At 36.9% G+C, this 24,805-nt stretch overlaps 3 protein-coding genes across 3 annotated transcripts; 2 read left to right on the plus strand and 1 right to left on the minus strand.

Annotated features, from left to right (window-relative positions):
• Positions 1-416: 416 nt before the first annotated feature.
• LOC144026185 (equilibrative nucleobase transporter 1-like) lies at positions 417-9,191 on the minus strand. Its single transcript, XM_077532781.1, has 13 exons — positions 8,949-9,191; positions 6,734-6,979; positions 6,525-6,654; positions 5,676-5,722; positions 5,494-5,570; positions 4,877-4,969; positions 4,635-4,774; positions 4,330-4,433; positions 3,346-3,489; positions 3,067-3,174; positions 2,073-2,259; positions 856-979; positions 417-769 (listed from the first exon to the last, which is right to left on the minus strand). The coding sequence occupies exons 2-13, from the start codon at positions 6,918-6,920 to the stop codon at positions 659-661; spliced, it is 1,452 nt and encodes a 483-aa protein (XP_077388907.1). The 5' UTR covers positions 6,921-6,979; positions 8,949-9,191; the 3' UTR covers positions 417-658.
• Positions 9,192-11,925: 2,734 nt separating this feature from the next.
• Positions 11,926-17,863, plus strand: LOC144026257 (equilibrative nucleobase transporter 1-like). The gene is made up of 9 exons (XM_077532844.1): positions 11,926-12,015; positions 13,076-13,166; positions 13,255-13,396; positions 13,844-13,947; positions 14,040-14,183; positions 14,268-14,375; positions 15,521-15,707; positions 15,795-15,918; positions 17,505-17,863. The coding sequence occupies exons 1-9, from the start codon at positions 11,926-11,928 to the stop codon at positions 17,601-17,603; spliced, it is 1,089 nt and encodes a 362-aa protein (XP_077388970.1). The 3' UTR covers positions 17,604-17,863.
• A 2,481-nt stretch (positions 17,864-20,344) lies between these two features.
• smtnl1 (smoothelin-like 1) lies at positions 20,345-24,566 on the plus strand. The gene is made up of 5 exons (XM_077532112.1): positions 20,345-20,513; positions 22,731-23,254; positions 23,514-23,628; positions 23,700-23,851; positions 23,999-24,566. The coding sequence occupies exons 1-5, from the start codon at positions 20,433-20,435 to the stop codon at positions 24,366-24,368; spliced, it is 1,242 nt and encodes a 413-aa protein (XP_077388238.1). The 5' UTR covers positions 20,345-20,432; the 3' UTR covers positions 24,369-24,566.
• The last annotated feature ends 239 nt before the right edge of the window (positions 24,567-24,805 follow it).

Here is a 24,805-nt window from a genome sequence, read left to right on the forward strand (position 1 = left end):
GGTCAGTGGGGTTGTCTGTGTTATTTCTGGAAACAGACACAAATCAGTGCTGCAGAGGAGTCTCTGGAGTTTTTCTTTTCTTTTCTTTCTTTCTTTATGCTTCACGAAAATGTGTGTGCTTGCAATTTCAGTCCTCTTCACAGCACACATTTTAGATACGAAAATTCCCTTCCCATTCTTTTGAATGCCATCACAATTAGTTTTCATCCTGCATTGCAGCTAATTTTATTTTTTTTGACTGAGCTATAACTCCATGCGCTCATCTCATTTCTATATTTGTGATGAGTTCTGGAGATTTGTTTGATTGACTACTGTGAGCACTAGGTGGCAGAGCTGAGTCATAAACTGCTCTGTTGAGCCCGAGTTACATTTTCTTTTGCAACTCCATAACATTATCAAATAGATCAAGAAGTCAGTAATTGTACACGTCTTTATTCCAGTTAAAAAAGTGTCTAGACAAAATTAACATAAGGCAGGCAAGAATAAAACAAAAACGTTAGTACACTGAGCAGCTTTGGTGTTGTAGACAGCACATAAAACACAATAAAATACTGTAATCCAAAACACATCATGAGAAAACTTCAACATGTGAAACATTTAAACATTAATCAAGCACCAAAAGTACGGTATTAATGTTCCAGTCACTGTATCAGCTGTGCTATTGAAGCTGACCCTTGGCTCGCTGTGATGCAAGACTTCGACAATGTAAAAAGATGAGCAGGGGGTGGACGAAAGCGAGAAGGATGACCAGCGTCAGAGCAATGTTCACCTGCAGACACATAATAAGTCTGAGTCTGAAGGAAGTTGTACATGTGTTATGAAAGCTTTTGCATCATCCGGTGGTTGTATACTCACATATAAAGGATCTCCATGCAGAACTGACTTTACCAACGCAAAGCAAGCATACTGCAGTAAAGAGAAGACTGCTGAAATGGCCATGACGAGGCCGTACAGCTTCCCAAAGTGGCATGATGGGAATCTACATACACAGAAAAACAAAAAAAACAAAAACATTTTAATGCATATAAAGACTACTAAGGAGATGCATATATAGTACAGTAGAAGAGCAATGAACAAAAAGCATGTAAACTTATGAGCACAACTGTATATGTACAAAAGCTAAATTTCGCTTAATGACACAAAAATACTATGAATCGTCACCAAAATTCACATGCACATCTCTATTCATGTCCACTTCAACCTCTGAAAATATCAAAACAATCGCCACGCAGGAGGTGTTTGGTTGGTGCTGGATGTACTGCTTTCTGTGGATCTCACTCTGCCTCATCTATCCTTCCCTCCGTCCTCTCTTTAGTTTTTCCTCTGGTCTCTTGAGATCTCTTTAATTTGTTGGAATTTAGAGGCTTCTGGGGTTAGCGTAAAACTTTGATTTTGTAACCATGTGGAAGGCAGGAAGTGTTTGGTTGGTGCTGGATTTTACTTTGATTTATCTTTCTTTTGTTTTTGTCTTTTCTGACCTTTTCTCTGGTCTCCTGACCGTTTGAACCTGACGACTCTGGCGAGACTCTGAAGTATCTGGTTAAGGTGAAGGGTAATGGGATTTTTATTAGGTTTTAGGTGAATTAATGAGTATAAATTTACACGTATTTGCGCGTACGCACACACATACGCGCACACACGCACATACACGCACGCACGCACACAAACGCACACATACACGTCAAAAAAAAAAAAAAAAAAAGAGAGAGAGCAATGATGATAAGACATTGAATCGGTAAGACTACCGAATGAACAATTCTGAGCTCTCTCTAAAAAATAAATAAATAAATAAATAAATAAATAAATAAATAAATAAAACAATCGCCATAATATTTTGCATTTTATGGGCATTAAGCCTTTCCTTGCTACACAGTTGTGCTCATAGGTTTACATAAACCTATGAGCACAACACGATGTGCTCTCTCCTATGAGTTCCAGTTAGTTAACAAAATAATGGACACATTAATTGTTTATTAAAATAGTTGCAGCAATACCTCACCGTTAAGACGTTCCTGCTTAGTGGCGGTATTAAGGGAGATCTTGTAGACATTTTTGTGTGCAGTTTTACTCACGCCACACTGAGAAATGCTGCATTGCCACCGTACAGGAAGGAGCGATTGAGCACTTGGATGATGAAGGTAAAGTACTGAAGCTGTAGGAGTGGTGTGGCGGCGCAAATTGAGAACACCAACGCCATCAATGAGGTCAGCAAGAGAGAAAGAATGGAGGAATTCAGGTCTGCCTCTTGCTCACTCATACCTACAAAAAAAACAAAAAAAAAAACAGTTTCGGCATTTTAATTGTAATCTTCATTTAATATTGTTGCTCTTTTAGTATGTACCGGGTTTTCCTTCGTTTTTTTTTAGTACTTCGATTACCAGTGGGAAGTAGTGGGCTTGATGTAAGATTAAGGGTTTTCTGGGTTTTACATCAGTTTTAAAGTAAATAATTATGTGTGTAATCTCTTGGGAAAAAATCTCACGTGGTTCATCTGGTGGCACAACCGCAAACGAAAAAGTTTTTGCTATCTTTTCCATTCAGGTCAGCGGTAAACACTCATTATCGCCTGTAAATATCCTGCCGCTACTTGTTTTACAAAAATTCTGAAAGGGTCACAGAACCCAGAGAACTGTTGATGCTTGAAAACAGTGGATGCATGCATATCCAATTAAAAATGTGACAATATTGCCTCCAGCACCTGCTATTATGTATGCAATTGTTTTCTGACTATAAAACAGAGTGCAAATAATGAGTGTCAGGTGACACTAATTTGACAGCTCCGAAACATGTTTTTAAAGACCTTGTGTTATATCTCCTCAAATGGTTTATCCAGTATTTGTTGGAAACACATGAACCACCACATTCCTATTATCGATTTGCTAAGTTCAACCCAAACGGTCACTTTTTTTTTTTTTTTTTGGCCTGAAAGTGTATTTGTTCAGTGGGTTCTACTTTGTACCCACGATGAACGCTCCATCGAGTCTGGTAGATAATGGATGTTTCCATTTGTTAATTTTTAATTTCTTCCCGGTGATGGTAAAGTCGAATGTGCATGTGGTTCATTACCTTCCGCCCGGGGTTTGCGCTTGTTTCTGTCCATGATGAGGCCATTCCAAGGCGCACACAAAACCCCGCACAGTTGGGTGAAGGCAAAGGCGTTGATGTACTGGCTGACTGACAACACACAGGGAAAAAGTTTAAACATGTAGATGAGGACACTGTCAAACTCACAGTGCCAGTTTGTGGTATGTGGCTTTATGGGACAATTAGTGAAAACAACAACAATGAGCACAATTAATGCATGTTGGTGAGGAATATTTGAATACAGTGTGAATGTGAGTTTACCAAGTGAAGGCTCTCCATTAGTTAGCTTCTGCAGTGTGGGGTTAAGGGTGCCAATGAACAGGTAATGCCTCAGTTGGATCACTGACAACCAGATTACGTGCCATATAAATAATCTGGATAGAACACACTCGCGTAAAGTTTTCTCTGGGAAAGGTAAGAAATGACAGAGGAACATTATTAGTTCACCAAAAGGTTCACCAGCAAAATTAATCTGGACAATTATTCAAAGCTGCATCACAAAGTTATTTTAATCAGGTTGGATCTTTCACCTAGTTATTATAGTATTTTACAATTCTTAAGTGAAGCATACATCAAATTTCAATAGAACATCTTAATTCTCAAATATGGAAGCCTGATTTACTATTTTGCATTCATTAACAAACATTGCTAAGGATGACAAACAGTGAGCAGAACATTCGCAATTGGTTTTCCTCAGAAATGTTCGATACCACTTTTTTCCCCCTGAAAATTGTGTGAAATTACTGACAATTTTCTATTCTTCTAATTTGTAATTTCCAGTTCTGATCATAAAACGGCTACAAGAGAGCTGCCAATTCTAGTATCAGCCGCCTTTGCAAGTATACCTTGAAATAAGGCCTGGTATGGGCCCAACATCGGTATCTGGTAATGGTCCTCTCTAGTTATCATTGCTAATGAATTTTAAAACAAACTGTGCTTGATTCCTTGAAAGGTAAATTTTGTTTCCTGCTCGTTAAACCACGATGGTTAAAATTGTTAATTTTGTGAGGTAGCTATTGTTGCTAGCTACTAGAACTAGCTTATTGCTAACAAAAAAAAGGCATGCCATCATATTTCACATGTAAAAAAAGAAAGTTTGTTAAAATAGAACCATATGAAATTGTGAAAAACTAAGTGGCTGATGCTTTACTATATCTCAAATGTTGAAGCTAAATTTGAGCCTAGCATGTGTAGCCTATGTGTGCTAGTTTAGAGAAGAGTGTGAACATGCATTTGTACACTGACCTTGTTGTGCAGGTGACTTGCTCGCAAATTCCTCTGTCTCTGTGCTTTTCTGTGAGCTCACATTCATAGACCGCTTGGCAGTATTTAGGTTGCTGCAGGATAGCCTGAGGTCACAACACTACGATATTAGTAGTTGTTTACATGCAATGCCTCACGGGCATGAATCTCGTTTACACTTGCTAAGAATACATACCAATTTTGCATATACATACGGAATAACAAGGCAAGGCAGCTTTATTTATACAGCACATTTCATATATAAGGCAACTCGAGGTGATTCAAGTCAAGTCATTGCTGTTCATTACCCATATGTGTAGTGATCAGGCAGTGGGTATGGAATAAAGGTTCTGGGAAGTAGGAAGAATGTCCTGAGCACGTGAATGACACTGCAGATGGACAGAAACAGGAAACAGGCACGGAGAGAAATGCCAGATTCGTACACCAACTGTACCAGAAGAAAAGGCAAGATCAAGATCAATATCAAAGTGTTATATAAGGTTAGATCGATCATTTGGCAAATGATGGAAATCTCTCCGCTGAGAAACACCTTGATGACTAAGAAGAGTGCTGAGGAAGAATCAAAGGCCCCATTGTAGAGAGTGATGACGGTTGAACGACGGGTCCCAAAAAGGTTTCCCACCTTCAGGAGGAGAAATTGAAATACACAGATGAGTTTTGAGTAACTTGCTTGGACTGTGTTTTGTTTTGTTTTTTGTTTTGTTTTGTTTTTTAATGGTGAAAAAAATAGATTATGAAATGAAAATTGTAATTAGGCTATCAACAGGAAGAGAGTTGAATGTTTTCAAGATAAAAGTTCAAATATAATAGAAATACAGTACTTCAAATATTTGTATATCTGTTCTTGGATGAGCAAGATAAATCATACAAAGTAAAATTGATATTCTTACTTCTGGTTTGGGGCACACAAAATGTCGCCGCAGCAGGTAGGTCCTTGTGCAATACACATGGACTGGACTCAGGTACGGAATTATTTCACCCCGAGCCAATGATTTTTTTTTTTTTTGATGGATGGATGGATGGATGGATGGTAGTGGGTCGTGAGATTTTTCTCATGTCATATATTTGCCTTGGCTCAATAAATGTCGGAAAACGCTGCTTTAACTACCAAGCCCTTTGGTTGACAAAAATGTTTATGACATGTACCTGCATGTTGGTAATGAGCAACATGATGCCGCCCACAGCTATGAAGGAGAGGGCTGGGAAAAGCAGGACGGATAGAGCTGGTGGGGGGAAAAAAAGACAAATCAATGAGCAACCTCACCTACTTGCTTGACTCAGTCAAAGCAAAGACCAATAAAAAATGTTTTGTTTTTCTTTTGTTTTACCTGAATTTGAGAAGGCCACCATCAAGGTACCCACGGTGTGAAAACCTCTGAAATAAATCAACACATTCCTTGCATGATCTGTGCATGTTTTTACAACCAAACACCATAATAAAGACTTTGATTGCTGGATTTTCCCAAAGTACGTTTACATAATAGAAACAATTCAGTGCAGCCATGTGTGATTTAAGAGTACTTTCCGATTTTATTTAGGATCTTAAATAAAATGCTAGTATACCACCATTTTGTGAAGAGTAACTTCATTTTCAGGTTCCCCAACTATTTTGTTGTCCAAACACTTGTAGATTTAATTACCTGCCTCGACTATCCCTGGGGCTTCTTTTCTGTTTGTTTTGCACTAACTCCTCGAATAGTAGATCCCTTCAATTCATCAAGGTCTGAAACAGAGAGCTGGGAAAAGCTATTTTCATTCCTCGGCCTTTTATTTTCCTACCGCCCTGTTTTAGTGGAAACACATGGACATTCCTTGTGCCGGTATATTTTTGCTGTTGGTTTGGATTGTTCTGGAGTAATAGCTCTGCGAATAGTTAGTATAAACTGCCAGCCAAACATGTATTTTTGGCTGAGAGCTCCTCCTTTCAGTATATTTATCATTCTCAGGTTAGGTACTTTGATTTATTTGCAGATCAACTTCTCCCACCACCAAAAGACAGTTTTATTAGTGCTCCTTGGATTCCGTGTTAGGTCTGTATGAAGACATTAGGATTCCTTATGAAAGATACTAGTTTAAAATATATACACCTAGGTTACTATGCATATATTTTCTTTAATGGAAAAACATTTCATTCTAACGGACTAAACTCTATCAAGGTTCTGTCAAGATGTACTCACATTCCCAAGAGCCGAGCCACCGTCGTACCAAAGTGGTCGAAAATGAAACCGCTTGCCACCGTGACCAAATTATTCATGAAGGATGCAATAGTGAAGACTAGGGAGAACTGCTCATCCTGTCCACTGCAATCTGAAAGAGTCGAGTAAAAGCCAATGTTTCACTTTCTCTCCCCCCACCAGGTCAAAAGAGTTGAGAATCACAAACTGACCTAAGACCTGTGAGCCATTGATTCCCGTGGTGTTGACACATCGGTAGTCGAAGTAACCGTCCTTCTTGAGGACGAAAACAAGTGAGGCCCACCCAAATATGATGCCTGCAAAACAAAGACACTCCACCAGGCCCGTGATGAAGGTGAGGCTTCGTCGCACCCCAAAACGATTTTGATAGTCCGGCATGGTTGCACTGCCACTCTCACACACACACCAGTGGAGTCGGTGTTCACACCTGCAGACACCTGCCAAAAATAAGTAAGAAGTGATGGAGGTCAAATACTTTGTCACTATTTAGCAGGTTTTTCAGATATCTGCATTTTATTTTATTTATTTTTTTGATGACTGTGTCAATCCTAAAAATTAAAATAACACTCTTAAAAACAGTTGGGTCATAAATAACCCAAATTGGGTCAAAAAGGGTCCAACTCAACTTTTTGGGGTATTCATTTAACCCAAAATGTTGGCTCAAATATTAGCACACAAAATAGCCCCAAAATCGTGTTGCTTTTTGGGTTAATTAATTATATTTACTCAACTTTTTGGGTTAATAAAAATTCAAAAGCTGGCTCGGTTCATTTCTCACCCAATTCTATTGGGGTATTCAATTTACCCAAAACTTGGGTCAAATGAATAACGCACACAAAACAACAACAACAAATTGGTTGGTTCAAAGTTGTGTTGGTTCATTTTTTAATTTTTTTTATTTATTTATTTTTTTGCCAAATTCAGTTGGGTTATTCATTTAACCCATGAAGTTGGGTCAAAATGAATAACCCACAAAACAAGCCAAAAAATACAAAATAAAATAGGTTGCTTTTTGGATTAGTGTCAGGTTCATCAATACTGACACTTTTATAATAATTTCACACAGACACAAAAAGGAGAGAAAGACACCTTAACACCCGCTAGCATGGAGAGTAGAGGAGAACTGTGCCATACAATTCAAACCTATGCTTCTAAAACAGTCCCTCTGAACCCTTTTTTTTATATTTGGATTGCCTGACACTCAAAATACTAAGGGGAGGGGAAACCAAAGCGATACGATTATCTTCTCCATCCAGGTTCTTTTTTGACGTTCGAGCATGACTTTGCAGAAACTCAATCAACATCACGTTCCATGCAAAGGCACTTTCGATTGCCAGCGGATGCGTTATTTTGGTCTCCAGGCGAAAGATCTTCGAGAGCAAACACTGTATGTAGTATGAAGTTTTTATTAGTTAAATCAATCAAATCATCTTCTGCAAATCACACGTTTTAATTTTTCTTAATTCAACAATTATTCTATCAATTAGTTTTAAAATGATTTTAATTGAATAATATTATTTTATTAATTGTTTTTTTATTTTTTTATTTTAAGAACTCAAAAAGTTGGGTTGGACCAATTTTGAACAAATTCAGCCAGGTTATTAAATTAACCCAAAAAGTTTGTCAAAGGAATAGCACACAAAACAAGCACAAAAAAAAAAAAAACACAAAAAAATAGGTTGCTTTGTGGATTATTTTTTGAAATTATTTACATTTTTGTGTGGTGTGTGTGTGTGTGTGTTTAATATCGCAAAAAGTTGGGTCAGTCCTTTTTTGAACAAATTCAGTCAGGTTAGTCAATTAACCCAAAAAGTCAAATGAAAAACCCACAAAACAAGCCCCAAAAATAGTTTGCTTTGTGGACTATTTTTAAAATTATTTAAAAATGTATTAATTTAATTTGTTTAATAACTCAAAAAGTTGGGTTGGTCTATTTTTGACCCAACCGCTTTTAGAGTGCACCATAGAATTCTAGAAAATTTTCTTTACAACATCGTCTTCTAGAAAGGGTTCATTTATCCATTTCCCAGTCATATATTATTGATTTTGATTTTGCATTGTTTTCTGTATGTTAAACCATAGTTGTTTTGTCATGTAATTTTGTTACTTTTTTTTTTTTTTTTGCTTTTTTTTTTTTTTTGCTTTTTAGAAGATTTGCTTATAGTCAGATTTTTCCCACCAATTTTATCACAAAAACCACAACCAGTCAACATTCCTTACTCCAGTGCTACAATACATTAAATATGTGTGACTTACTTAAACCATATAGCAATTAATTGTCCATTTACTTGACATCCATGCACAAATTCCAGAGGAAATGTAGCATATTGGGTTCATTGTCCTCATGCACTTAATTCATTTTCACCAAAAAATTAAATGTGCTGTTTCAAAAGAAGTATTACATACCTTTGATGCTCTCTTTTCTGCCTTGGTGGATCTCAAAGGTTACATCTCCATATGTTGTGACTTACTCCCTTCCTTTTAAATATTATGGCTCCTCCTTCCTCTTGCCTTTGGGTTTCCTCTCTCCTCCTTTCTCAACCCTTCTCTTTGGCGCAAAGAAAGACCCACTCTCCACTATGGTTCGTTGCAAGAAAAACAGACCAAAAAAAAGCTCCACAGTTCTTCTGCAGCTATGATAAGAGTGCTGCAATTGCTGCAACACTTGTTCCGTCAGTTTAAAGGTCATGTGACTACAGCAACAGAAAAAACAGAAGAAAAAAAAAAGGTGAAGGCTGATTGCAAACAGACGTGAAAGCATTCTTCTAAGCTCTCTTCACGGATGCATCTCAGAAATGAGAAATGTGAACTTTTAAATTGACGTTTTGTCAGTTTATTGCACTTTACCAATATAAACAATGAGTGTACTTCCAACATTTTTAAAGAAAAGTCAAGTTTATTTATATAGTCCTTAATTACAAAAGAGTTTCAAAGGTGTTTACTCACAGTTGACAAATATTAACAACATCCCCTGATCTTATTTTTTTTCATTGCAGGTCCTGTATTCATTGATTCTCTGGTTTAAAAAAAAAAAAAAAAAAAAAACTCTCAAAGTAGCTATAACATCTACGCTTAACAAATTATGCCTAACAGCATCATGCAAGTGTTTGACAGACAGCCAAAAATAACATCATCTCACTTACGATAAAAAAAAAAAAAAAAAAAAAAAAAAAAAGGTAACCAGCAAGACACTGAAAAGTGAATTTGGTGATGTGTTTTTAAAATGAGTTACACCCGTTTGAAAATAACTGCTGATTACATGTGCAAAGACGAAAATATATTCATACTAGTTAATTGTGGCGATATAGCTTTTTGCTGTTTTTCACAATTTTTATTTTTTTTTCCAAATATTTTGGGGGCGCGGCTAAAACAAGATACAAGGATGCGCTTGTGCTCTGGCATAAATCTTATCAATGGTAATCTGGTGCAATTGTGACATGCAGTTGGCTGGCTAGCTATGCCTGCTCCCCCAAAAATGCAGATTTTCTTATAGTCCAAGGCTGCCTTCAAGCGCCTCGTTGTTTACCATAAGTAACCGTGCATCACGTAGAGAAGGTGAAGAGTATGATGGAGAGAGGGGGAAGTCAGATTTGATAGCTAGCATGTGGACCAGGTATTTAGGCTGTCTTGGCTGGTTTAGAGTGCCTCATCGTTGGCTGTGAGTGCACGCACGTCAGAGAGAAGGCGGAGAAGCGAGGTAAAAAAAAAAAAAAAAAAGACAGATTTGACAGCCAACATGAGGATAGCTGTCTAACTACATTCAGCAGGCATGCTCACAGCGTATGGAGTGACGTGAAGGGATTGATTTGTTTTGAAGCTTTATTTTACTATTTAAATTTGCCGTTTTTTGTTTTTTTTTATTTTTTATTTTTTTTAAGTCAATCAAATTTGGCAGCGTCTCTGTGGTGTGTCAAGTATACATGTTTATTTTCACTTTACATAACCTAGTTCATTTGTCTGCAAGCATCCGCATAAATAATGAGCATAAAACATTTAAATTTCCGAAACCATTCTTTAACAGATGATCATAACACACCAACTGCAATTTAGTAAGGTTTGGCAGTTGGCACACATGATTCTGAAATTCAGGAACCCCAAACAAGAACAGTGCAAACATCAGCAAACTTTTGTAGCAGCTTATGATCTCATGTCATTGAATTTGAGATTTGACGGAAAGAAAGAGCCAAAATAGAGATGAACACGGGATTCTCTTTCGCAATCATGACTTCCTCTTTCATAAAATGTTGGTGTAGAAAATGCTGACACTGGATCTTAAACATTGTGCTTGTGTTGTTTTACCCACACACGTTTTCCATTGTAAACAAGCAATTTAGTGTAATATCTACACTTTAAGAAACAATAAATTAACTTTACTGACTAAATTTAGTTAGTCTGCAATACTAACTTTGAATGAATGACTTTGAGTGTTCAATACCAATCTCAGTTTGTCGTCTGAGTGTGCAGTACTTGAAATGCATTCCTTTTAGTTAAACTTTAGTCTTTTTATTAGCTCCTTTTAGACCTGGTTCCCAAGGCTACGAAAAACTTGACAGAAGGTCTTCGGTAGCCAAGCAGGACACTGAACGACGAACCGTGCAAAAGTAGCAGTAAATGTACTTTATTTTATTTTTTCCTCTTTATTTAGTAACTCAGAACATACAAACACAACAGCCATCCAACACAGACCACCGAAGGACCCCGATACAATCTTGCAGCCTGGTACCCACAGTGTCAGAGGTTGGTGGAGAAAATCTTGAAAGAAGCAATGGAAATGATTAAATGGCTAAAAAAAAAAAAAAAAGCTTAGAAGGCCAGATTTTCCATGTAGTAAAACTAGTATTTTAGGATGTGTTTTATTTATAATAATCTGCACTACGTTATATAAATATTTTAAAATGTATAAAATGTAATTTTATTGTTAAAAACTGTTATGCCAACAAGGATATGTTGGTTATCGTATGCAGTAAATGTTTTTGTAGTAGGAAAACATCAAGAAATGTGAAGTTCGAATGGACTATACAACATTTCTCTACCGAAAAAATCCACACGTTTAAAAGAATTAATTTTCTGTAGTAACAGATGTAAACTCAAGACAACTGAGCAAATTAATTTCTAACAACTTGTTTATAATGCGTGTTTATAACAAGTTACCAAAAAGCGAGTTAGTTCAACACAATACTAAAAGTGCCAATACTAATTATTATAATTATGATTATGATTATGATGTTGATTATTATTATTATTATTATTATTATTATTATTATTATTATTATTATTATTATTATTATTGCCAGCCTTCTCAAAAGGGAAAAATGCGACCAATTTGAATGGTAGGGTTTCACTACAACCTATATCCAATCAAAAGCCGGTGTCTAATGAATGTATGCCTTCATCAGCCTTGGCCGTCCTGCTTTTCCCAGCACTCGCCCTCATTGCTCTGGGTGGCAACATGTTGCTCCTCACCAACATGCAGGTAAGGTGGTCTGCAATTATAAAATCAAACATTTTATTATTTAATTACAAAGTGATTAAATCTTTTGCCCCAAGTCAAATGGAAAATAGAAAAAAAATAAAAAATAGAAAGCAGTGTAGTTTTACCATTTTTGAATAAAAATAACAACAACCAAACAATCAACCAATGGAAAATTACATTTTTTCTCATTTTACAAATGATGCTATTGTCCTGTGACGACAATAGCTGAGAAGTATAGAGACAATTGCAGTCCGAAGTATCATTTTGATTTTAGTTGTGCAAATATGAACTTTTGAAATGTTATTTCCAGTTTTAAAAATGGTTTTCATACTTCTTGGCTACAATACATACTCAAACAAATAAGATTTACTGATTTGTACTGTGCTGTTGCTGGTAAGTAGATCCAATCTTGGGAACTTCTTACTTTTCGGGTGAGTCTGATGATAAGAATGAACCTGTTTGATCAAACTAGACATTGCTACAAGTATATAGATTAAGACATGTTTTTTTTTTTTATCTTATCATGTATGGGTTTTATTATGCAGTGGCACATTGTGTGCGGTGCCATTACAACAGGCATAGGGTGCTGAACCCAAAGCATCTTGTAAAAAAAAAAAAAAATAAAAAAAAAAAATAAAAAAACCTGACTGGGCGAAATTTATATTTACAAAATGAATTCTAGTAACCTATACCTGGGAAAAAAAAAAAAAAAAAAAAAAACACTATGTGAGGTTTGATATAATATTGTGTTGGTGGAATCATTTTTGTTTCAATAAAATTACTCTAGAAGAAAATCAATAAGTAAGATTCAATTAAATTGTATCAATAATGTAAGCATTGTCAAAAAATAATAATAAATGTTGCTCAATGGTATCTCTTTGGTTTGAATCACTGTAAACTTCCAGCCGCGCCCACCAAAACCCATTTTCGGATGTGCCACACTGAGGCGACATGTTCTCCATTGTTTGTCCTTATATCATTGTCTTCATACATTGTTTTTAAACACGACGGAATTTAAACATACATCATTTTTAACACAATCAATTTTTTTCTATTGAAGGTGGGAAATCTATTCGGCACTCATCGTTCCACTGTCATCACTCTCATTAACGGAGCCTTTGACTCTTCCGCAGTAATCTTCCTCATCATCAAGTTAAGTCCCTGGGGGATTGTTGTCTTGATTTTATGACAGTGTTTATCTAATCCATCCTATATACTAATCACGAGCTTTATTCCTACAGGTGGTACACCAGGCTGGCATCTCCCTCAAGGCCAGTTTCCTTTTCATGTCCGCCTGCAGCATCATTCACGTGCTCAGGACCTTCTTCCTGCTTCCCAGAACTATAATACCATACCCGCTGCCTGATGATTACACATATGGGTATACATTCTAAAGCAGACATTCCAAAAATATGAATACATTCTATGCATCCTCAATAGTCTAAAAATGGCATTCTGATTAATATTGCATTTGTGAAATACGAATAAAGAGACAAAATCTACCTGTTTTTTTTTTTTACCCATCTCAGAGGGCGGCCATTTTGTCACTTCGACTGTAAATGACATCACAGTTGCTGAGGCCTCAGGTAACGACCAATCACGGCTCAGCTTTCCAACATCACATGACCAAAATCAGATGACCAAAATCAGAAAACAGCCACACCGTGACTGGTTGTTACCTAGGCCCTGAGTAACTGTGATATTATTTTCAGTTGACGGCTAATGGCAAAATGGCCCCCTGAGATGGATAAAAATGGGTGGATTGTACTACTTCATTCATCTTCGACAAACATTTTTCTCCTTTTGCTGTATTTTTTTTTAACCTCAGATTTTTCTGTGGAAAATTAAAAAAGTCAGAAGATTCTGAGAATGGTGACCTGCAGATGAGAACAAACGAAACGCAATCTGCCCAGGAGGAAACTGCAAAACCAGGTGTGTATAATTAAAAACATGCATAAGCATTTGAATCAAACAGTCTCTTCGTTGGGTCATTATGTAAACACGTGCATTCTCCTTCCTCTCAGAGAAAACTTTTCGTGAGTGTGTTCTGTCCAAATTCTTCTTCTTTTGCCTCATCTGGTTTTCGGTGATCCACCTGAGGCTTGTTCTGTTCATCGGGACGCTTCAAACCACGCTGAATTTGCTAACGGATGGAGAGCCCTCACTCGGTACAACTCAGACACACTAGGAAATGAAAACTTCAATCAAATTTGAATTTATTGTTACCATACTTTCCTTCATTATGTTTGCAGTGGGCCAGTACATCAATGCTTTTGCTTTCACCCAACTGTGTGGATTTCTATGTGCTCCCTGGAATGGTCTCATCATGGACAGACTGAAGCGCAAATACAAAGTTTCAGGTAATGAATAAACACAAAAAAAACATACAATTGGGAAAGCTCGCTGGAGTGAATCATGGCAATCATGGCCTCCCTTACCCTAGTTCTGTAAAGCAGGGGTGTCCAAACTATGGCCCGGGGGCCATTTGCGGCCCGTCACCCATTTTTCAGTGGGCCGCGACATATGCTAAAAATGGCATTTGACTCAGTTCAAATAAAATAAACAAAACAAAAATGTTTGGAGATGGTCAAAGTAAGAAAGGTGCCATTAAAGGTTATTTTAGTTCACTAAAAATAATGAAAAAAAAAAAAACCCTCACACTAAAATTAAAAAAAACAATAGTTACCGAAATAAAATAAAAACAAAAATGCTTTTTAAAAAACGAAAACTAACTGAAACGACATATTATGTTTACAAAACTAACTAAAACTAACTATAATTGGAGCAAACATGTCCTTCGTTTTCGTCTTTGGTAATTAATTTAATGCATGAGCCTTTGGGGATGATTTTAAATGTGATTTTTAGTAGATTTATTTTGATATAAACCGGAATAATGACGTTTGAAAGTATGTCACACAGAAGTGACGTCATCTAGCAGCAGCCAATAGAAAAAGCACCTTCGGATGACGTTGCGTACAGGTGTTTTTTAAATATTGCGCACAAGTAATACACTTTTTTTTTTTTTTTAACCTAATACTAATACTGAAATTAACAAGCTAAACTAAAACTAAGCATTTTTTTAAAGAACTAAACTGATAAAAACTAACAGAACCACCCTGAAAACTAATAAAAACTAACTAAAATGAAAAATTCCAAAACTATAATAACCCTACTGCCATATTACAAATAAATTGGTTTTATAATTATATATATATATATATAATTTTATATACTGTAGCATTTTTCTAAATTTTCAACAGCACAAATACATTTTTTGAACAAATTTTTGGGGACTAAACACAATTTCTTTTCATAACATCGTGTGGCCCTTGTGTCCTTCCGATTTTCTGTATGTGGCCCTCAAATGAAAAAGTTTGGACACCCCTGATGTAAAGGGTAGGCTACAGGCTGGTGGGGTCTTATGCACAATATTTACAACTAAAAGTCGTGATGTATTTATACTGCAAGTGTAAGTGTCCACCTTTTTTTCTCCACCGGTGTGCAGGAATGACTGATTGTGAGGCAGAATTGAATTCCTCCGTTATTTCTCTCTTCATGACGGCGTTGATGGCGCTGGTGTTCTCAATTTGCGCCGCCATCCCTGTGCTGCCTCTCCAGTACTTCACCTTCGTCATGCAAGTGCTCTGTCGTGCCTTCCTGTTTGGCAGTAATGCAGCTTTCATCAGTGCGGCGTGAGTATAGAAATAAAGATGACTTGACTGAACTGATGTACTCTTATCTTCCTTCACTACCTTTTGTCTCTGTCTTTCATGGTGTAGTTTCCCACCGTGCCACTTTGGGAAAGTTTTTGGCCTCGTACTTAGTCTCGGGGCAGCCGTTTCCTTACTGCAGTACGCCTGCTTTACTGTGGTAGAAAATGTTCTGGATGGAGATCCTTTATATGTGAGTACCACATGATGTATTATTTTGTGTATATGTACCTGCCCTTTCATTGAGGACTTAGCTAATGTAATTTCTGAACCATAAAACACAATAGAACAGCATGGAACTATGTCATGTATACAGTATCATCTGGAGCACTTTAAAATTGTTGTGTGTTGAGAGGTTTGGATCCCAGAGGTGCAGACTCAAATAAGATTTTATCTATTTATTCACGAAGAAGGCAGCACACAGGACAGTATTTAATATTCCAGCAAAACACACACACACTTCTCAGACTGTACCTACAGACAGTGAATCGACCTACATCAGGGGTGTCCAAACTTTTTCATTTGAGGGCCACATACAGAAAATCAGAAGGACGCAAGGGCCACCTAATATTATGAAGAGAAATTGTGTTTAGTCCTAAAAATTTGTACAAATAATTTATTTGTGCTTTTGCACATTTAGAAAAATGCTACAGCATATAAACCAATTTATTTGTAATATGGCAGCAGGATTATTATAGTTTTGGAATGTTTTATTTTGTTTTGAGTTTTGTTTTTTTAAATTTAGTTAGTTTTAATTAGTTTTCGGGGTGATTTTTTTTTTAATTAGTTTTAGTTCTTTAATAAATGCTTAGTTTTAGTTTAGTTAGTTTCAGTATTAGTTTTAGTTTTTGTTTGTTTGTTTGTTTTGTCTTTTTATGTGTAGTATTGTGCACAATATTTAAAAAACACCATGGGCGCGACGTCATTATTCCGGTTTATATCAAAATAAATCTACTAAAAATCACATTTAAAATCATCCCCAAAGGCTCATGCATTAAATTAATTACCAAAGACTAAAACGGATGTTTGCTATAATTATAGTTAGTTTTAGTTAGTTTTGTAAACATAAAATGTAGTTTCAGTTAGTTTTCTTTTTTTTAAAAAAGCATCTTCATTTTTATTTTATTTCGTTAATGAAATTGTTTTTTGAATTTTAGTTTTTTCATTAGTTTTAGTTAACTAAAATAACCTTTAATGGCACCCGTGTTTTTCGACACCCTCCCTTCTTTCTTTGACCATCTCCAAACATTTTTGTTTTTATTTTAATTGAACTGAGTCAAATGCCATTTTTAGCATATGTTGCGGGCCACTAAAAAACGGACGGAAGTTAACCAACACATTATACTCACCTGTTGCATCACTCATCAAAGAGTGTGCAGGATTCTCATAAGAAAAATACACATTTGCACAAACGCAAATGACGTATGGTGACGTAAGTTTTGCCCTGACCAACCAATTAAAAGACGGAAAAATGCTGACATCATTAACCCAATTGCTTTTGTGTTATAGTAGCTAGCAAGGCTAATTCTGATCCAAATGAAATTGACATATTAGCACATCATGTACACATACTGTAAGAGCCAACCACAAGAAATGACGAGAAAATAAGTCGAGAAATGACTTTTGTGAGTCGGTTCTTACAGTTTCATTGCATGAAATATTCCCTCACCCATTCCAATCATCAGAATCAGATGTATCAATTCAAGCAGCTATGCATTTTTGCAAACATTTGTGAAAGAGCAGTTTATGATCGTGGTCTCCCCCTTCATGTGTCTTCAGGTGAACATCGCTATGGTGCTGCTTATGCTGTTCTCCTTCATCCACCCCTTGTCCGTCTTTTTACACTGCCGAAGAATTGCATCCCAACAAAACAAATAGGCATATGTAAACAGACACCCAGGAGAACACGTCATTTACACATTGATCAGTGAAGTGATTCTCTCCGAATGAATTTCCATTGCAGATGAATACATTAGCAATGTATCAGCAGTGAAACCGACATTGTCACTACATAACCGTTGAGTTTCTTTTTGAAGGTCTTCGTTTTTTAAGCCTCCTCACAGAAATGTAACACATTTTCAGATTCTGTCTCTGTTCCTCTGCATTCTCATTCTCATAGCTTCCTCACTTTAATTACTAGCTAATCACTGCCTTTAGAAACTAAAGACCAAGTTCGAAATCTTGGGGTACTAATAGACTCAGATCTGACCTTCAGCAATCATATTAAATTCATCACTAAAACAGCCTTTTACCAGCTGAAAAACATATCCAGACTGAAGGACTGCATGCTTCAAGCAGACCAAGAGAAGCTTATCCATGCTTTTATCTCCAGCAGACTAGATTACTGTAACGGTCTTCTGACTGGACTCTCTCAAAAGAACATGAGACAATTGCAGCTCATTCAGAACGCTGCAGCTCGAGTTCTGACCAAAACAAAAAGATCAGAACATATTACTCCAGTACTTAAGGATTTACACTGGCTCCCTGTCAGCTGTAGAATCGATTTTAAAGTTCTGCTACTCGTCTATAAATCACTAAATGGTTTGGGTCCTGAATATATCCAAGAAATGCTGATTGAGTACAAACCCAGCAGGGCTCTGAGATCCACAGACTCGGGCCAACTAGTGGAACCCAGAGTTCGAAGCAAACATGGTGAAGCTGCATTTAGCTATTATGCTGCACACAGATGGAATAGGCTACCAACAGAAGTGAAGTCAGCCCCGAGTGTAAATGCTTTTAAATCCAGGTTAAAAACTTTGCTTTTTTCTTATACCTTTGATTAGGGACTTTTAAACAGCTTTAATTAAGTGTTTTTTTTATTATTATTTTTATTTTTATTTTTATCATTATCATTTTAAACTTCCTTATGTTAAATTTTTTTAAGTTTGTTGAATAATGTTTTAAGATTGTTAGTTTGTAACCTATTTTCATTTATTTTTCTTCCTCTGAATGTTAACTACTGTTTCTTGATGCTTATGTGTTGTCTTTCCTCGTGTAAAGCACATTGAGTTGCCTTGTGTATGAAATGTGCTATACAAATAAACTTGCCTTGCCTTGCCTTGCCTTGCCTTGCCTAATATAACAAGGTTGCTGTTTATCATTTTCAGAAGCTATGACTCAACACATACCTCCAATGAAACCATTTGGAGAAAGATCAGTTTAGCTTGTCAGATGTGGGCAAAGTACTGACTGTGAATTCCAAAAGCAGACCCAAACAAGTAAAGCAAATTTTACAAGCTTTATCCACATATGTTCAATACAATTTAGGTCATCCATCCATCCATCCATCCATCCATCCATCCATCCATCCATCCATCCATCCATCCATCCTTCCATCCATTTTCTTAACCGCTTATTCCTCACAAGGGTCGCGGAGGTTCTGGAGCCTATCCCAGCTGTCTTCTGGCAGTTGGTGGGGAACACCCTGAACTGGTTGCCAGCCAATCCAGGCGATTTAAGTCAGGGCACTTGAAAATAGTATGTTTTGTTCTAGCTATTTTTGGGTATTTTTATCTGTGTTTTTGGTTTTCATACTTTGAAGACAGCATGACTTGTTGCTCAGACTAAGCATTCTGGCATGTGTTGCGCATTTGTTACATAATTTAGCTGGCCTTGTTAATAATCTTAAGATTTCATTGTACACTGCTCTGACTGAAGGCACTGCGCAGCATGCAACACTTTGCCTTGGCCATGCATTTTAATGCTACACGTGGAGTCCCGCAGGGTTCGGTACTCGGCCCTTTGTTGTTTCACATTGACATGCTTCTGCTTAGTGATATTATTTGTAAATATTAGGGGTGTGAATTGCCTAGTACCTGATGATTCGATTCGTATCACTATTCACAGGTCACGATTCGATTCGATACCGATTAATCCCGATATGAATTTATAAGTCGATTGTTGCGATTTTTTTCATTCAAATTTAGAAAATACTAATCAGTAAGCTTGTAGAGTGTAAGATTTATATGAAAATGTATTATTTATTTCTCTGAAATTTCAGTCTTATAGAGGTTGTAATCTGTTTCATGTTTGAACAGCATTAAAATAAAATATTAAGGCTTAATGTTCCGTTCATATAACATTCTTCCATGCTCAAGGTGTGAATCCTAAAAAAAAAAAAAAAAAAAAATCGATTCTGCCGATTATTGAATCGATTCGAGAATCGCGCGATGTAGTATCGCGATATATCGCCGAATCGATTTTTTTTTTACCACCCCTAGTAAATATAATATTAGTTTGCACTATATATGCCTGCTAATGTAGTATAATTTACATTGAAGGGCCCTGGTCATATTAAATAGACAAAGCAATACATAGGGGCTTAAATCTAAATGGAAAAAAACAAATCTGGCAATATATTTGGTTGGATATTTATTTTTGGCAACAAAATTATCACTCACTTCCCAATAGTAAAAAGGGAAATTTTGTGTACAGGCACGCGTGCGCGCATGCCTGTGTGTGCGTGTACTGCCGCGGTTTCCACAGCAGATGCAGCTGTCCGGCCACGTTGGACTTCGCCTCTGTCACTAAGATGCTATTTTTGGGACATGTGTTGTTAGAAAGGTCAGATAAAGAAGCAAAGGCATCCTCGCAAAGCGGAGGGAGAGGGTGTCGGGTGAATGGAGCACAGAGACAACAGAGTGGGGAAGAGAACGCACAACTGCCTAGAACAAGCTTGTTGAGAAATCTGATTGAACTTGTGTTGAAATGGATGGAGATGCAGTAAAGCAGGAGACGCCTGAGTTTTCAGAGGGGACAAGTCAGACTGACTCAAGCGAGAACAAGCAGGTATATGTTTTTCTGTGCAATCAGTATAGTGATCAATGTCCATTTAAAATACCTTAGTGTTTTCATCCTTACTGACAGAACTGCAAGAAGCTATGACAGACATTCACAACTGGATGATGTAATTATGTCAATCACTTTTTGCTATAGTTTGTGTGTGCAAGTTCATAATGTACCAAGGATCTAGGATGCTGCATTTCAATGCTCTAATAGGAGGCACTCCCAATAATAGTACACAAAAGAATCACTGCCTTAGTGGGGTTTAGTTGCATTAACCTTTTTACATCTTGTCTTATTTTTGCTGTTTTTATTATTATTATTATTATTATTATTATTATTATTATTATTATTATTATTATTATTATTATTATTATTATTATTATTATTATTATTACTTTATGTTGATCATGATGGTGGAATTCAGACAGCCAGGTATTTGTTAGGTGACACTTACTGAGGAAATTTGTGAAGCTCCATTCCATACTTGAAAAAGCAACTGAGTACAGCAGATGCATTGCATAATGTCAATGCACAATTTTAGGTGTGCTCTTTATAATGTAGGATCTACCACTCATACATTAAAACATTGAAAGGAAACAAAAAAAAAAAACAGAAAACAAAAACAAAAGTTGAGACAGGGTCAATGTGTCTAAAAGTAAAATGGCATTTGAAATGTGTTTTGGAAGCTCACATTTTTTTTAGAAAATGTGAATATACTATACTTAAAATGCACATATTCAATTTAATATCATTGCTGTCCAACAACATAAAAAAAAACATTAGTTTTTTTTTTTTTTTTCAAAATGAAACAATACAAAAATAAATCATTCAACTCAAAATAAAAAAATAAAAAATAAAAAAAAAGATATCCACAAATTATCTATGATTTTGGGGCTCCTTCTTGTGCAGTTATTTCTATATCAGTTGTCAACATGTTCCAGAGACAACGCCCCTTGAGAGTGAATGCGGTCTCAATGTAAAATGTCTAAATCAGATGCTCCACAAATCCCAGAGTGGTGTTTCCTATCTCACGTTGCACGATTGCAGAGGAGAGTGCTGACTAATAATAGCTACTCTTACTTCAAAGTGTTATCTTAAGTCTTGAGTGTCAACATAACAAATATCTCCACTCCTCCTTTTCACATTATCAAAAGCACAAAGTGAAGATCCACCAATTGGGGTGCTTCCTAATTTTAAACTTTATTGAGACAAGGTAGCCTACATATTTTACAGTAATTTACAATACAATTTACAAATTACAATACAGTTATATCAACAGCAACATGTGAATACACAAATTAATTGTACGTCCTGTCATCTAGTCAGTGGCAGGCCATCGGGGTCGCGTCCTTGAGTAGGAAATTATATAATTATATGATCATATCACCCATTGAAATCATCAATAAAATCAACATAACAGCACACTGCATCGCCATCATCTGGCATAGTTCAGAGTCAATATTAATCTAGTCATCTGCTAATATGGTTTGTTAGCCAGCACTATTGATTGTTAAGGTCATTTTTATTTTTATTTTATTTATTTATTTATTGCTTTGACTTGTGAGCAAAGATTTGAGTTCCGAGTGCAAAATGGCAGGGGCAAACCTCAGAGCAGCTGCATTTCGACAGATTGTGAGCAATTTAAAAATAAATAAATAAATAAATAAATAAATAAATAGGTCAAGTGCTCGCTTCAAGTTGTTTATTGCCACTTCCAATTAAACTGTAACATGAAACATAAAAAAATTTAATTACACATTGTCTATATAACCAAACCACATAACTTTTGTTGTGAACATGCTAGCTAAATGCTAACACATAACGCGAAATGCCATAGATGAGGTAAACTAGCATCAATGTCGCAGTACTTTAAAAAAACACGTTTAATAGACTTACAGTATATTTGAAAATAAACAATAGCAGCACATGCAGTCAGAAAATACAATAATACTCATAGGCATATGAAATTTATCCTCTGCAAAAAATATCAAATATTACTGCTGCTTGACTGCAATTGATTTCTTCTGTTTCATCATCAAATCTATGGGTAGCACTTATGTGCTAATAATAATTAGTTTGCTGTACATTTTTATAGAGTAAAACACATGCAAACAAACAAACAAACGCAACTCAGTTCTTTGAAAAGTGTTTACGCCATCAAGTGAGTCCCTGAGTGAGTTCTTGAGTCCCTGAGTGAGTTCTTTTCTTATTGCCCTGCAGACAGATGAAACAGAGCTCGTGCAGAACAGCGACCCAGGAGGCGGGACTTCAGAGGCGGGTGCAGTGGAAGGTCAGGGGCTAATGGCACAGTTGAGGGAGGATCCCACACCACAAGTCGGGGGTGAGGAGGCTGCGGACACACATCCACTGCAGACCACTGCGTCAAAGTCGGTTGAAGAAGACCGGAAGGACCCTGGAGAGGACGAGAAGGGGGAAGAGAGGGAGGAGGTCAAAAATAAAGATATGGTGGAGGAGAAGGTTGACAGCAAAGAGGAAGTTAAAGAAAATATAAGCGAAGCCAAAAGCATTGATAAAAAGCCAGAAACTGTGGAGGAGAAAAAACAAGTCAAAGAAGATCAAGCAAAAGACAAAGAAAGTCTAAAAGAGGCCGAAAAACAAGGGAAGGCCAAAAGAAACCCAAAAGCAACACCTCACGCTCTGTCCCGTCCGAGACCCTCGGCTCGCTGTGGCCGAGCGTCCAAAAAGAGCGACATCATCGCTAAGTTCCAACAGGGCGCACCTGAGTGAGTCACAAAACACAACATGGACTATCTACCTATCTACCTATCTATCTATCTATCTCTATCTATCTATCTATCTATCTATCTATCTATCTATCTATCTATCTATCTATCTATCTATCTATCTATCTATCTATCTATCTATCTATCTATCTATCTATCTATCTATCTATCTATCTATCTATCTATCTATCTATCTATGTGAGATGCACTTTGCTATGTTTGATGTGCTTTAGCGTGCATCTGTTTATGGCCTGTGTAGGACGCCAATACCACGCAACTTCAAAATTCAGAAGTCATCCACAGCTTCGGCCACGGGGTCTTCCATCAAGCAGAGGATTTTACAGTGGTGCCGGAGCAAAACTCAACACTATCAGGTACGCTGTCAAACAACGATATTTAAAATTCAGTTAACTCAAAACGTTAAGCCTTCTCTTCTATCTTTCAGGGCGTCAACATAGAAAACTTCTCTTCATCTTGGTGTGACGGGATGGCTTTCTGTGCATTGATCCACCGCTACTTCCCCGATGCGTTTGACTACAACGAGTTGAAGCCCACTGAACGGGAGAAGAATTTTACACTGGCCTTCCAAACTGCAGAGTATGCATCTACAAATCTCTAATCATACAAGTATCAATACATACATACACCCATCAACCCATTAGCAACACCCGTCATCCATCCATCAGCCTATCTGTCCATCCATCCATCCATGATTGATTTCTCTGACTTTCCCTCCCATGGCAGGTCACTGGCAGACTGCTGGCCACTGCTGGAAGTGTCTGACATGCTCATGATGGGCAACAACCCGGACCCAATGTGTGTGTTCACCTACGTCCAGTCCCTGTGCCACAGCCTCTCCAAACTGGAGAAAGAGAAGAAAGATAAAGAGGAGAAAGATAAAGCAGATGAAGAGAAGGCTGAGAAGGGAGAGGATGCCGCCAAAGACCTGTCAGTGGACAAGGATGAGTCCGAGCATGGTGAGAACAGGACACTGATGAGTGACCAGGAGGAGAAAAGCAGAGATAGCTCAGAAACAACTGGACAGGAAGAAGAGGCACCAAAGAGCTGTGAGACAGAAGGAGATGGAGAGGTGCTTGTGCAGGCAGAGTCCTAGAAAAGAAATGACCCCCAATAGTCCATGGGGCGCTGAATTGAGAATGTCTTAGTTTGTTGTTGGTTTGACACTGTCACATATGTAAGCTGTCGTGTTTATTTTTTGTATAAACTTATGTTTTGTTCATGTTCACATGATGTAGACACACCTTTCATTTCTAATGATTGTGTATTCTAAGAAAATAAATCCAACAATCAATATAGGCTATTATAAAGGCTATTAATAATGATGGGGGTCAGAGGTCTATACAATACTACTACAACTAATAATTAGTTTTGATTTATACAAGTATAATTCACTGTAGTACCTTTCAAAGGACTATAGGATGCATATGTATGTATGTGTGTGTAGTTCAAAGAAGGTTTCAAGTCATGGTTGGGGTTTCAAGATAGGGTTTTAAGCCTGAGTTAAGGTTTCAACACGTTTTCTGCAAGTGT

This window comes from Festucalex cinctus, chromosome 9, assembly GCF_051991245.1.
Source record: "Festucalex cinctus isolate MCC-2025b chromosome 9, RoL_Fcin_1.0, whole genome shotgun sequence".
Lineage (NCBI taxonomy): Eukaryota > Metazoa > Chordata > Actinopteri > Syngnathiformes > Syngnathidae > Festucalex > Festucalex cinctus.